At 36.3% G+C, this 12,687-nt stretch overlaps 1 protein-coding gene across 2 annotated transcripts; it reads left to right on the top strand.

Moving 5' to 3' along the window:
• Positions 1-8,287: 8,287 nt before the first annotated feature.
• LOC125478513 (linamarin synthase 2-like) lies at positions 8,288-10,829 on the top strand. 2 transcript variants are annotated; one of them, XM_048586708.1, is made up of 3 exons: positions 8,288-8,897; positions 9,619-10,170; positions 10,300-10,829. In XM_048586708.1, exons 1-3 carry the CDS (start codon positions 8,342-8,344, stop codon positions 10,530-10,532), a joined length of 1,341 nt encoding a protein of 446 aa, XP_048442665.1. In that variant the 5' UTR covers positions 8,288-8,341; the 3' UTR covers positions 10,533-10,829. The 2 variants fall into 2 exon arrangements, with proteins under 2 accessions (XP_048442665.1, XP_048442664.1); XM_048586707.1 differs by having other exon boundaries at positions 8,289-8,897; positions 9,619-10,829.
• Positions 10,830-12,687: the final 1,858 nt, after the last annotated feature.

Genomic DNA, 12,687 nt, shown 5'->3' with positions numbered 1-12,687 from the left:
TTGATCATTATGTTGTCAATAATGTGGAGTTTGGAATTGATGTAAGCATATGGTGTCCCTGGTTCTCGCATCTAATTGGTAGCATTCCTTTCATGAGATCTTATTCATATACATTCCAGAAAAGTGCTTTCCTTGTTATAAACATATGTGAGTGTTTAGTTTCATATTTACATCAATCTTCTCACATATACTTAGTGTAGGGTATGTAATCAGAAAGTCTGTGTGAAAATAAGAGAGTATCTTGTAAGGAATTAAGTGATTTCTCTAAGGCATGTTACTACATTCAAAACATGGTTTTAAATGCTTAATTGTGAACTAGTATGTGGTGACTATGATTAAGAATGTACTTAAGTGTGAAGATGACTAAAATTTGTGGAGATAATAAATTTTGAACATGTCATGTGCATTGGAAATCCCTGAGGCAACGTTGGAAGGTTTAGATTATCTTTTGTTTGTTTTGTTTTGTTTTGTTTTGTTTTGTTTTTTTTGTTTTGCTCGAGGACTAGCAAAAGCTAAGTGTGGGGGAATTTGATAGGAGCATATTTATGCGACTTAATTGGCTTGTTCTCATGCATTTACGTTGTGTTTCTTTAGTTATTTTAGTCCTTTATGCCATTTTTGTGTGTTTCTAGGTTCATATGGCTAAAGAAGCAAAAAGGTGCATATTGGAGCAAAATTGGGCTTGGAATGGATAGCATATGCTTGGAGCAAAAGGAATGGACGAAATTGAAGACCTAAAGATCTTATGTTTGAGCAATATCAAGGACTCCTACCTATTCTAGGTCACAAAACAATGTCCCTTGCAACATTAAAGCCCTTGCCGTGTGTCCCTTGGTGTTTCCCTTCCTTGCCATGCAAGGAAGGGCCTTGTTTCCTGTTTTAAACCACTTAAACACCTTCCTTTTTCATATCAAGCTCAGCCATAACTCACATACCCTTTTATATTCCAAAGTTCTTGCATAATTTCAGAAATAAATAACATCCCCCTTACACACAAACCCCTAGCCGTGCATAACATTGGATTTCCAGCAACTTCCCTTGTTTGCCGTGGCTCCCCCTTCCACTTTCCAGCCTTCCCACTTCATCATTGCAGCCACATTCTTCTATTCCCACTTCAATCATTCACCCTAGTTGGCAGCCACATACTTTCCCATTTCAATATCATTCTTACAAAATCATTGCAGCCATATTTTCCCTTGTTTGCCGTGGCTTTCCCACTCCATTCCAGCTTTCCACCAACCTAGCTGCACCCTACATGCATTAAGTAGTCATTCTTTTCATATTGCAGCCACCATCATGCATATATTCCCCCCTTAAGCTGTCACACATTCCCATTCATCACCCAAAAACCATCCCTTTGCCGTGCATCTCCACATTCCAGCTTTCCCCCTTCATTATTGCAGCCACCAACCAACCTAGCTGTCATTCCACATGCATTCCCTCCTTAATCATTCAGCCACATTCTCTCACATTCTCTCCCATTCTCTCCCATTCTCTCCCTAAAAAACCATGCAATCCCATCACACATCCACACCATTCCACACCTCCATTCACCACAGAAATTCTTCCATAATCTCCAACAAACAACATCAAAGCCGTGCATAACATTACATTTCCAGCATTTCCTCTTCCATTTCCACCACTCCCCATCCCTCCAAAACACTACCCAACCTTTCCCCACTCTATTCCACATATAAACACCACCCCAAAACCTATCCTTAGACCTTGTGCCGCAACAAAGAGGAGGAGAAGAGGGCCTAAACGTTCATACAATTCAAGTTTGAGTTGTTGGAATTTTTAGGTGTTTTCTCTCCTTGATTTCAATGGTTAAAATTACTTATCTTTGTTTTGTACGTATGAGGAACTAAACCCCCCCTTGGCTAGGGGGGGATTCGAAATACATGTTTATGCTTGCGATATGATTTGATTACTTCTAATTGCGTTTCATAAGTTGTGAATTCAATTTACTTATCGTTGTGAATTACATTGATTTGTGTGTGTTGGTTGAGAGTGCACGCTTAACTATCATGCATAAATTGGATGCTAGGATATAAGGAAATTTCACCTAATCATTATGGAATTATATTCACAAGTAGTAAAGGTTGATGATCTCAATCGCGTTAAGTAAATTCTTGGCATAAGTTTCATGCAATCATAGTAACAAGTGCTTCGTCAATGCTTATGGTTTTCAAAGAACTTAATGATTCTTGCTTGTATCTCTATTATGCAATCATGTAGGGGACTTGTGGGGAATGTTTTGGGTTGTCGTATGCAATCATCCAATTCAATAACGTTAGGAAAATCTTAGGGTTAATTAGTGCAATTCACGGTTAATCTGGGGCGTTGAGATTTCATGGTTTATTGAAAAGCAATTAGAAATCGTTTTGTGGGCAAGTATAACATGTGTGGAGATGAACCCCTTAGCTAGCTTCCCATCCATTAAATTCCATCAAATTCGTTTTTAAAATCTGTTCGTTTTACAAAGTATTAAGTTTTGTTTCCAAATTCGTCAAAATCAAAATCCCCCTTTACTTGGAGTGTCAAATTAGTTAGAAATCAATTTAGTTTGTGTTTTTACGTTTTTGAGTCAAATCCAAGTGATTAACAATCCCTCCTAATCCCCGGTCCAGAACGATCCCTACTTACATACTTCACTACAACTGATAAAAAGAGGGTTAATTTGTGTGCTTATAATTCTCACACCAGTAGTTCTTTGTGATTATATAAAATTGATATTGCACAAGTATTACGTTGAAAGTTATTAAATGTTTAGGGGGGTTCCCCCTAACCCCTCACACCCCAAAACTTATTCCAACAAATTCTACAAGATTCTATGAGCTGATACTACACAAGTATTACGCTGAAAATTATTAAATGTTTATAGGGCAGACCAACCCCCATCCCCCAAAACTTATGACAACTGATTCTGCACGATTCTATGAACTAATGCTGCATAAATATTAATAACATTCGCCAAATACTAAACTAACTCATAATCCATTCCAATTCTAACAAATATATATATGATAAGCCTGCTTGGTGCGACATGAGGCAGGGATACACCAAAGCCTACTTGGGTTGATGTTGTTTGGGGGCCAGGCTTGGGCAATAAGCCCGTGTGCACAAAAGTGGGCTGCAAATGCAGTCCGAAATGGCAAAGGCCCAAAATAGGGGTGCCAATCCTGTGCAGTATGGTACAATGATGCTACAACCATTATACGGCTGGGATCAGGTGTGGTGGGAACACTGTGGCCAAGGAGGTCGATGTTAGGCCGAGAGGAGCTTCAAAGCCCAAAAGGCTAGTGCTCACCGAGAACAAGCCAAGCCCAAACGAGCTTAGGTTTCGAACTAGACACCTCAACTCAAGCTGGATGAACTCGCCAAAGAAGTAGACTAACACCACTGTTACAGGTGGTCGTGCTGTGGCACAAAAAATCACGGCAAAGGTCGTGAGTTCAACGACAACCATAAAATTGAACGGAGAGTGAAAAACTCTCAACGTTCTAAAAACCCTAGGCGTCGGGGAGGTAGCTATAATGGCTGGGTATGGTTGTAGGCCATGCTACATGACAGTTCAATAGATGTGATGTCGTCTAGGCGTCGGGTTTAGGGCTTGGGCTTGGGCTTAGAGCCATGGCTCCATGGTTATGGTTGGTTTTCTTGGCTCGGGGAAAGAAGCCTAGCGACACAACTTCCAGTTGTCGCACGTTGGGTTTCCAACGAAACCCTAAGCTTTTTTTTTTTTTTTTTTTTTTTTTTTTTGTAATTCAATGCATATTCAACATATAATTTAATTCATGAGCAGGTATTTTATGTAGAATCTAAAATTCAAAAAATGTAAAGTTAGATCATGCATTATGGTGAATGTTCATGCTATCAGGGCTGCAAAAATATCGAGATAAAAACCATTGTTTTGGAATAACATGATTGCGTGATGATATTGATGAACTGGTTTGATACATAAAACTTCTATGCCAGATTCTTAAGCACAGTGGTGGGAGCTTACTGATAACATGTTGTGGCTTATTTTAATCTGACATGGGAGAGATGGGGCACAGCAGAGAGAGAGAGTAGAGAGAGATGTGTTTGTAGGGTTGTGTAGATGATGTGTTATTCCCCCCCCCCCAGTGCCTTTATTTATAGTAATAAGGGAGGGAAGAATCCTTCTCCTCCAAGGAATACAAGTCTTAATAGGGAATAATAACTAGTATCAAATCTAATCTAGGATTTACACAATCACATTTAAATACAATGTTTGTAACAAGTTTTAGTTTTTTAAAAAAAAAAAAATTGAAAACAAAATGATTCTCAAACTCTTTTAGTTTATTTTTTTTTGTTTTTTTTTTTTTGGTACAAGCCACTTGTTCTCTGTATGTACTTGACCCATCTTCAATGATTAACATAGGTAGCTTAAGTGATATTACGAATGCCTACCTTTCAATGAGGACCATGTAAGTCAATTACATGTTCTTATCTTGTTGGTTGTATTTATCAATTTCTTGGATATAAAAAAACAGTAGAGACACACCCCATGTAATACGTCCAGAGAGGACTGTTGGTTAAGATGTTCCTATCGGTACTGGTATAAGTACTTATTAGCTGATCGGGATCTTAGCTTCTGCGAAAGGGAATACAAGAAGATAGGACTTTGGAGATGAAAGGATTTCTTAATTTCTGTACATTTTTAATTAGTACGTAAGAGTAGAGAGGAGTTTTGACTCTTGAGACTGTTAGTTCCTGCATGATGCCGTGATGGAGTTTGCTGTAGCCTTTACTTCTCATGTTGCTATCCAACCGTTTGATATATATATTTTTTCTGGTAGTCATTTTAAGTTTTTTTAAATTATTTTTTATAATTTCAAAATCCAGCAAATTTTTGAAATCTCTACGTTCATGCCTTTTTATTTTTTAGACATAAAATACTTCAAAAGATAGGAAGAAAATATATATATATATGAGAAAGAAATCAAGTTAGAACAGTTGCATAAAAGAAAATGTTATTCCGTCACGATCGGATTGCAATGATTCTTCTTTCATGCCTCCAACTCAAACTTTCATTTTCCTTCAACACAATAACATAACGTCAAAAATAGATATATATATATATATATATATAATAACATAATGCCAAAAATACGTATATAATAACGTAAACTTTAAAATAGTTGTATTGAAATCAAAATTGAACATAGAAATGATTTTTCACTTATGCACTTGTAGTGTCGCGTACTCCAAAGATATGTGTGTAGTATCTTTGGATCAAACCCAAACAATAAATAAATAATTAAATAATATATAAAAATACTAACTTAGACGGACCTACTTGCTCACTTATTTAACGAATTCAGTGAATAAGTTATCGATGAGCACTTGATCTGTTATGTTGTTTATGCGAAATTATGTGATTACCAAACGTTAGATGTTTAGTTACGAAATGTCGTGATATATTGCTGCCTACGGTAAGTTATTTTATACTATATGTAGTATGTTATATGTGGAAATTATACTTGTTTTACGGCGAATGGTTATTACGTTTTCAAAAAGATTTTTACAAAACTTTATTTTTAGGTCCATTCACCTTTGTTTTCCGCCCCTCCAGGTTTTAGTAGCAAAGCTTTTGTGTCGATAAGGATTCTTGACAAATCTTGGTATAGGTGATTACCTCCGACAATATAATTCTCATTATACTTTACTGTACTTTACTTATGCTCTGACATTATGTGTGAATTGGGTTCATCTCACTCGCATGTGCACTCTTCCATTTAGACACTTTTAAGTTTAAATTTATTTACATTTTTCACCTCACTACACTTTATGACTTCATGATGAGATGTTGAAATAAAATGTGCACAGTGTAAAAAACAAAGAAGCAAAAGAGTTGCCTTTTAACCCTGACTGTTGGATATGGGCATGTGCCCAGAAGCATATGCGGACCTAAGCTGTAAAATGATCTAGGCACGGAGACCTGGGCGCTGAGAAGAAGCCGCAGGACAAGAGGTGGGTCAAAACTGGATAGGCTTGTGGCAGAACGTGAAAGGGCAAGGGCATTTCTAAGGTGCGGACGTTAAAAAGGCACCTTGCATGCAGACCGCAATCGGGACGGTGGTGGGAGCTGAGGGATATGTCCGTGTATTAAAGAGGAAAAGAAAGAGAGGCAAAGACGTGGAGCTGGGGTGATGATCGATTCCAGTTGTGCTAAAGATGCGTAACGTCAACGAACACGTGAGTTTGAATAGAATTTCTCATTATTTGTATTCAATAATTATCTTGGGTACAAAACAAACAAAAGAGAAAAGCGATATGCCAATAAGGGTATGAATATTGATGAGCTGGTCCCAAACTTGGCTTATGCGAATAGGAAGACGAGAAGACCAGAAGACAAGACGAGAAGACAAGAAGATGAGATGAATGGAGTTCTTAATTTCTAAGCATTTTTAATTAGTACATAAGAGAAAAGTAGAGATGAGTTTTGACCTTAGGACTGTTAGTTACTCCTGATATAGCTATCCAAACGTTTGATAATCTTTTTATTAGTACATCGATATTTTTACACTAAGAGAAGACGGAGTTTAGTTAAGTCATACTATGAGCAACCTAATTTGGTATTGAATTCGTTATTCACGAGATTTGAACCTAAGACCTCTCACTTCAAAATGAGGAAGAATACCACCAGACCGTACTATGAGTGGCAACCTTTTAATAATCTTTTTGTTTTTAGTTTTTTATTTTGAATTTCCCTTGTGCTAAAAGGAAACTTGTTTCGTAGCCATTTTAAGTCTTCATTTTACTAATTTTAAAATCATGTCAAATTTTAAATCTCTACATTCACGTCCTTTAGTTTTTATTTTTATTGTTTCTCTCTCTTCTTTCTCATATATTAATCAATCATACGCAACAAAACATGCACCGCACTTCCATATCAAAACCTTGTATATTGGGGCTTCCGATATGGACACGGTCGCTCGAATCTTGCAATGACAATGGATCCGATTCGAGCATTCAAACCCTGAAACTAGCCTCACGACCAACCATCTCAAAATTCACCAAAGCACATGCCATTTCATTCTATAACCCTCAATTTGACAATTTTACCTTTAAAAGAAAAAATTCGTTCCAAAGTTTCATATAAAATTAAAACAGAAAATAGTTACCAAGCAACTTTTAACAAGTGTGTACAAATTAAGAGGCCAAGGAGGTACAAACATGAAAAGAACCATATTCCACCAAAGAGGGACAAAGTCATCCAAGCACGCAAGAACGACCAAGAAATCAACCATGCCAATTCCAAAAAACTCTCCCGCAAGCAACATGTCTAACAGACTCTTTTTTGGATAATTAAACAAATAGAAAGGTGTGTGAATAAAATAATTTCCAGCAAAAATTAGACATTTGTCAAAAGTTTCTTGTTATGACATTTGAAAAAGAAGCTGACTAGACCCACTCAATGTTTTATATTTCCACTCACATTATAATCTCACCCACCTCAGAAAGGTGAAAAATTAAAATGTTATTTTCCTACCCACTATTATTCCTAAAATAACCTTTAATATATATATATATATATATGCTATAATATATCCCTTCATCCTCCCTTCCTCCTCTGCTTGCACTTGCAAAAATCTAAAATCAAATGATTAGACACCTTCGAAAACGAGTGTGAAATTTGAGAGGGGGAGAGAGAGAGAGAGAGAGAGAGAGGACATGAACATAAATGAAATGGTGGTGTTATAGATGGAGGAAGAAAGAAGTGACACAGAGGTAGAGAAAAGTCCAGGGAGAGAATAAAGGGTAGGGAAGAAAGGGACCACTAGTGTGATTAGAGAAGAGCCAAAGCGGATTCTCTCACTCCTCATCATTTTGGTTTCATTTTTTTTTCCAAGTTGAGAATATGCCATGTTGGGTCCTTTCCAATCAAAGTTTGTTCAATTATCAAATTCACGTTCTCCACAATTTTCGGTGCATTTTTCAAGATAATCTGATCCGACATCTCTCAATTCAACTGAAGGGATGATGAAGAGATAATCTGAACCCAACATCTCTAAATTTTTTATTAAAAAATAGGGTGAATTAATAAAACAGTAAAGTGGGTTTATCATCATTCTTTTTACGCGCTTTTTTTTATTTATAGCTATCAAATTGAAGGGTGTGTAAGATGGAAAAAAAAATGCATGTATTTATCATTTTTTTTTTAATTTGAATACTATAAAATGAAAAGAGAGAAAAAAAAAAAAAAAAAAAACACTGAATTGAGTTCTTTCAAAGAAGGTTGCCCCGCATTTTCTATAAATAGCACAAGGTCAAGTTAGCTTTCACTACACAAAGACTAAAGACTTCAAAACTAATGAGCTCTTTCCAAGTTTCTGGCAAATACGAAAGAGAGATGATGAGTTCAGTAGAACAAGCAACCAAAAAAGGGCATGCAGTTTTTGTCCCATACCCAGCACAAGGCCATGTTAACCCCATGATGCAGTTAGCCAAGCTTCTTCATTCAAGGGGCTTCCACATAACCTTTGTCAACACCGAGTTCAACCACAACCGTTTAATCCGGTCAAACGGTCCCGACTCCGTTAAAGGTATACCAGACTTTGTGTTCGAGACCATACCGGATGGGTTGCCTCCTTCAGATAAGGATGGGACTCAAGATATTCCAGCTTTATGTGACTCCATTAAGAAAACTTGTTTTGGTCCATTTAAAGAGCTAGTGGCTAAGATCAATTCCTCATCTCAAGTGCCACAAGTTACTTGCATAGTTGCAGATGGTGTCATGACCTTTGGGTGCAAAGTTGCTAGAGAATTAGGCATTCCGGAGGTTGTGTTATGGACTGCCTCTGCTTGTGGCTTCATGGGGTACTTGCAATACAACGAACTCGTCAAACGTGGCATGATTCCGTTCAAAGGTACTTCTTTAATTTCTGGATGATTTTGTTTTTTACGCTTTGGTCACATATATAATTAATCAGTTTCTTTATTATGTATATGAACATTTTTGTATGCATAAATTATCATGACACACTTGAATTAAATCATGCACATCCCTTCCAAGTATATGTTCCTTTGTTTACATAAATTATCATGACATATTTGACCCTTTAGTCTTTCCATTGTTCCCCTCTTACCCTCTCAGCACTCCAGCATGTCCAAATGATAAGATAACCCAGTTTGGACTCTTTAGTCTTTCCAGTGTCATTGGATCTAGTCCAACATCACATCGAAGTATATTTTGTTCCACTACTAGCATTTGTAATTAAAGATGTGAAAGAGCGAGAAATTTGCATTTTGATCTTTTGGATGTGTTAAATGGAATTAGACTTTTCTATTAATTTTTTTTATTTAGAAAAAATTTCTTCTATGTTATTGGGGAAGATTAATCTATTTGTAGTGGTCACTTGGTTTTAATAAAATCAGTCTCCATTTTGTAAGAGTTAGTCTTGACTGAGTTGAAGTAAATGTTGAATAAATTATCAAGGGATTTTGCACCATGCACCTGTAAAAATATGATATCTCATTTTTTTTATCAACTACAAAATAAAGTAGATATTTGAGATCTTGAAATTTACTCTTATAACCATGAGCATAATTAAATATCATCACACGTGCTTCACCTTCCATGGATTTCAGATGAGAATTTCATGCATGATGGCACACTTGATACACCAATTGATTGGATCCCAGGCATGAAAAATGTTCGACTCAAGGACATCCCGAGTTTCATTAGAGTTACTGATCTTAGCGACATATTGTTTAATTACTTGGGATCCGAGGCACGAAGCTGTTTGAACTCTTCTGCAATCCTCTTCAACACATTTGACGAATTTGAACACGAAGTGTTAGAGGTAATATCGACAATGTTTCCCAACATTTACACCTTTGGCCCCCTTAATTTGCTGGGCAGGCATTTCCCCGAAAGCAAGTCACTTAACTCAAGCTTATGGAAAGAAGACGCAAAATGTTCGGAATGGCTTGATAAAAAGAAACCCAATACAGTTGTGTATGTAAATTATGGCAGCATAACGATGATGACAGACCAACATTTAATCGAGTTTGCATGGGGGCTGGCAAATAGTAAACAACCATTTTTATGGATAGTTAGGGCTGACGTGGTAAAGGGTGACTCACCAATTTTACCTGATGAATTTTTTGAGGAGATTAAGGATAGGGGTTATATTGCAGGTTGGTGTGCACAAGACCAAGTGTTAGCTCATCCATCTGTTGGGGTTTTCCTAACACATAGTGGTTGGAATTCTACCATTGAAAGTATATCTCACGGTGTGCCTGTAATTTGCTGGCCTTTCTTTGCAGAGCAACAAACGAATTGTCGGTACTCATGCACAACGTGGGAGATTGGAATGGAGGTGAGCCCCGATGTGAAGCGCGACGAAATAGAAGCACTTGTTAAGGAAATGATGGAAGGAGAAGGAGGGATAAAGAAGAGGGAAAAGGCAAAGGAATGGATGAAAAAAGCTATTGAAGCTACTGATGTTGGAGGATCATCGTACAATAATTTTGAGAGATTGTTTAAGGAGGTACTCTAACTTGGTGAATGAATTGCTACAAAATGAGGAACATGTTTGGTCCCTTTTCATGAACTATCAAATATGCTTTTATTGACCAGGGATTTATCTTATTTTCATATTTAGTGTTGCCTTTTATTGCTTATGTTTGCTTATTGACCATGGAATGACATTCTATGAGCTGATATTGCACAAGTATTACGTTGAACATTATTGTTTATATAAGACTGATGCTGCACACTGATGATGCACAAGTATTTCGCTGAAAATTATTAAATGTTTATGTGGGGGGTCCCCCCCCCCAACCTCCCCCACCCATTTCAAAAACTTATGTCAACTGATTCTGCACGATTCTATGAACTGATGCTGCATAAATATTAATAACTTTCGTCAAATACTAAACTAACTCGTAATACATTCTAATTCTAATAAATATATATGATAACTATACTGCAAAAACCAAAAGGAACTTTAATGAAAAACAAAAACATCACAACTAAAAATCACCTTTGCCAAACACTTGATCAAATGAGGTCAAACCGAATCAAAATCTTCAAAACTAAAAAACCGTGACTGCAAAAAACAAGAACAATCCAAAAAAACTCAATGCGACCAATAAAAAACTGAAAAATCAGACACTCTTTCAAAATCTAAACAGAAATAAATTAAAAAACACACAACACTTTGAAAATCTAAATTGGAACATATAAATTCAGAGAGATAAACTTGAAAGAAACACTTACCTTCAAAGAAAACTTGAATGATTCCAATACAAATTATGGCGAGAGATAATTGAGGGAGATGACGAAATATAAATCGGAACAGATAAACTTCAGAGAGAGAGAAAAACAGCAGAGAAACAAAAATATAATTTGAATTATTCGAATCACCGCCGATTGCTATTTAATAAAATACGTAACTCCGTTTCTAACGGAAAATCGGACATGACATCATCTTACGCGGGTTTAAAAAAATGTCCTTTCTTAAAATGTTTAAAAAGTGTTGTCTCAATATATAATTAAGTATTGAAAGTATACTTAGTGTATTTTTTTCTAAAAAGAGAATGCACAATTGGACTAAGTAATTAGATATTAGCCTAATAAATAATTTATAAGTAAAAATATTACTGGCAATGTAAAAAATTAAAATACTTTGATCAATATTTTGTTATATGATACACATAATAGTAATATACCCTAAAAGATTATCACCCTTATTCTCACTATAGAATAGAAACAAAGTAGGTAATAGTTGCAACATAAATATATAAATGTTTTCCCTCAATCTTCATCCACCTAACTCAGCTTCTTTATCGTCATTAACCCTTGTGAGTATGAACCTTTATCATAACCACCGCGACACCGATAAATCTTTGAGCAACCGTGGTTATAGGGGTTCCCGGGTTGGGGTGGACTTTTGACGTCACCGTTACAACCAAGATGTGGCCCTCCCGGTCTTTTGCATGGGTCGAGGACTCCGGGGTGAATGCGGTTCCTTTCAGCGTTGGCTTTGGAGTTTAGCTCTACCATGTTAACGAGGAGCTAACAGAGGATGAATAACTTCATGTTTAAAATGGCCCATGAGCATTGTTCTTAATGTATGACTAATAGCTTGTATTTGTGTGCACTATTGGCACAAGACTCAATTTATATGAGTTTTGCAACGGTTGAGCTAGAAACTGTAGAATTATGGCTTCTTGGGTTAATGTATTACAATATATATAGGGCGATATTAATCCCTATTTAGATTGGAATGCTGCACTAATTACAACTGGAAATTAAATTCCTATAATACGCCTTCAATCACGGAGAGGATTCTAGATTAACTATGACAGAATTATGACTCCTAACGTGTGGAAAATATTGCAATATTTACATTAACTCCTATTTAGGTAGGAATCCTACACTGATTACAATTGATAATTATATTCCTATAATACAGGCTACAATCACATAAAGGATTACGAATTAATTAGGAGTAATCTAACAAACAATCACACATAGAGGATTACGAATATAGGGAACATGTAAGCAGAGCAAATTCTAGCTTCATTCAGGCAACAAACGAATCAAACTAAAAGTCCCTTAAAAGGTAATTACTTGCTAACCAAGTTTTAAAGCCGCAGTTCCTATTGAGGAAGGAACCCTAAAGTATTTTCCATGATTCCTATTGGGTA

Source organism: the organism of the source record quoted next, unplaced genomic scaffold, assembly GCF_019419815.1.
Source record: "Pyrus x bretschneideri cultivar Hongxiangsu unplaced genomic scaffold, Pyrus_bretschneideri_v1 Contig25, whole genome shotgun sequence".
Lineage (NCBI taxonomy): Eukaryota > Viridiplantae > Streptophyta > Magnoliopsida > Rosales > Rosaceae > Pyrus > Pyrus x bretschneideri.
Note: the sequence above shows the minus strand (reverse complement) of the source record. Positions and strands in the feature narration are given on the sequence as shown.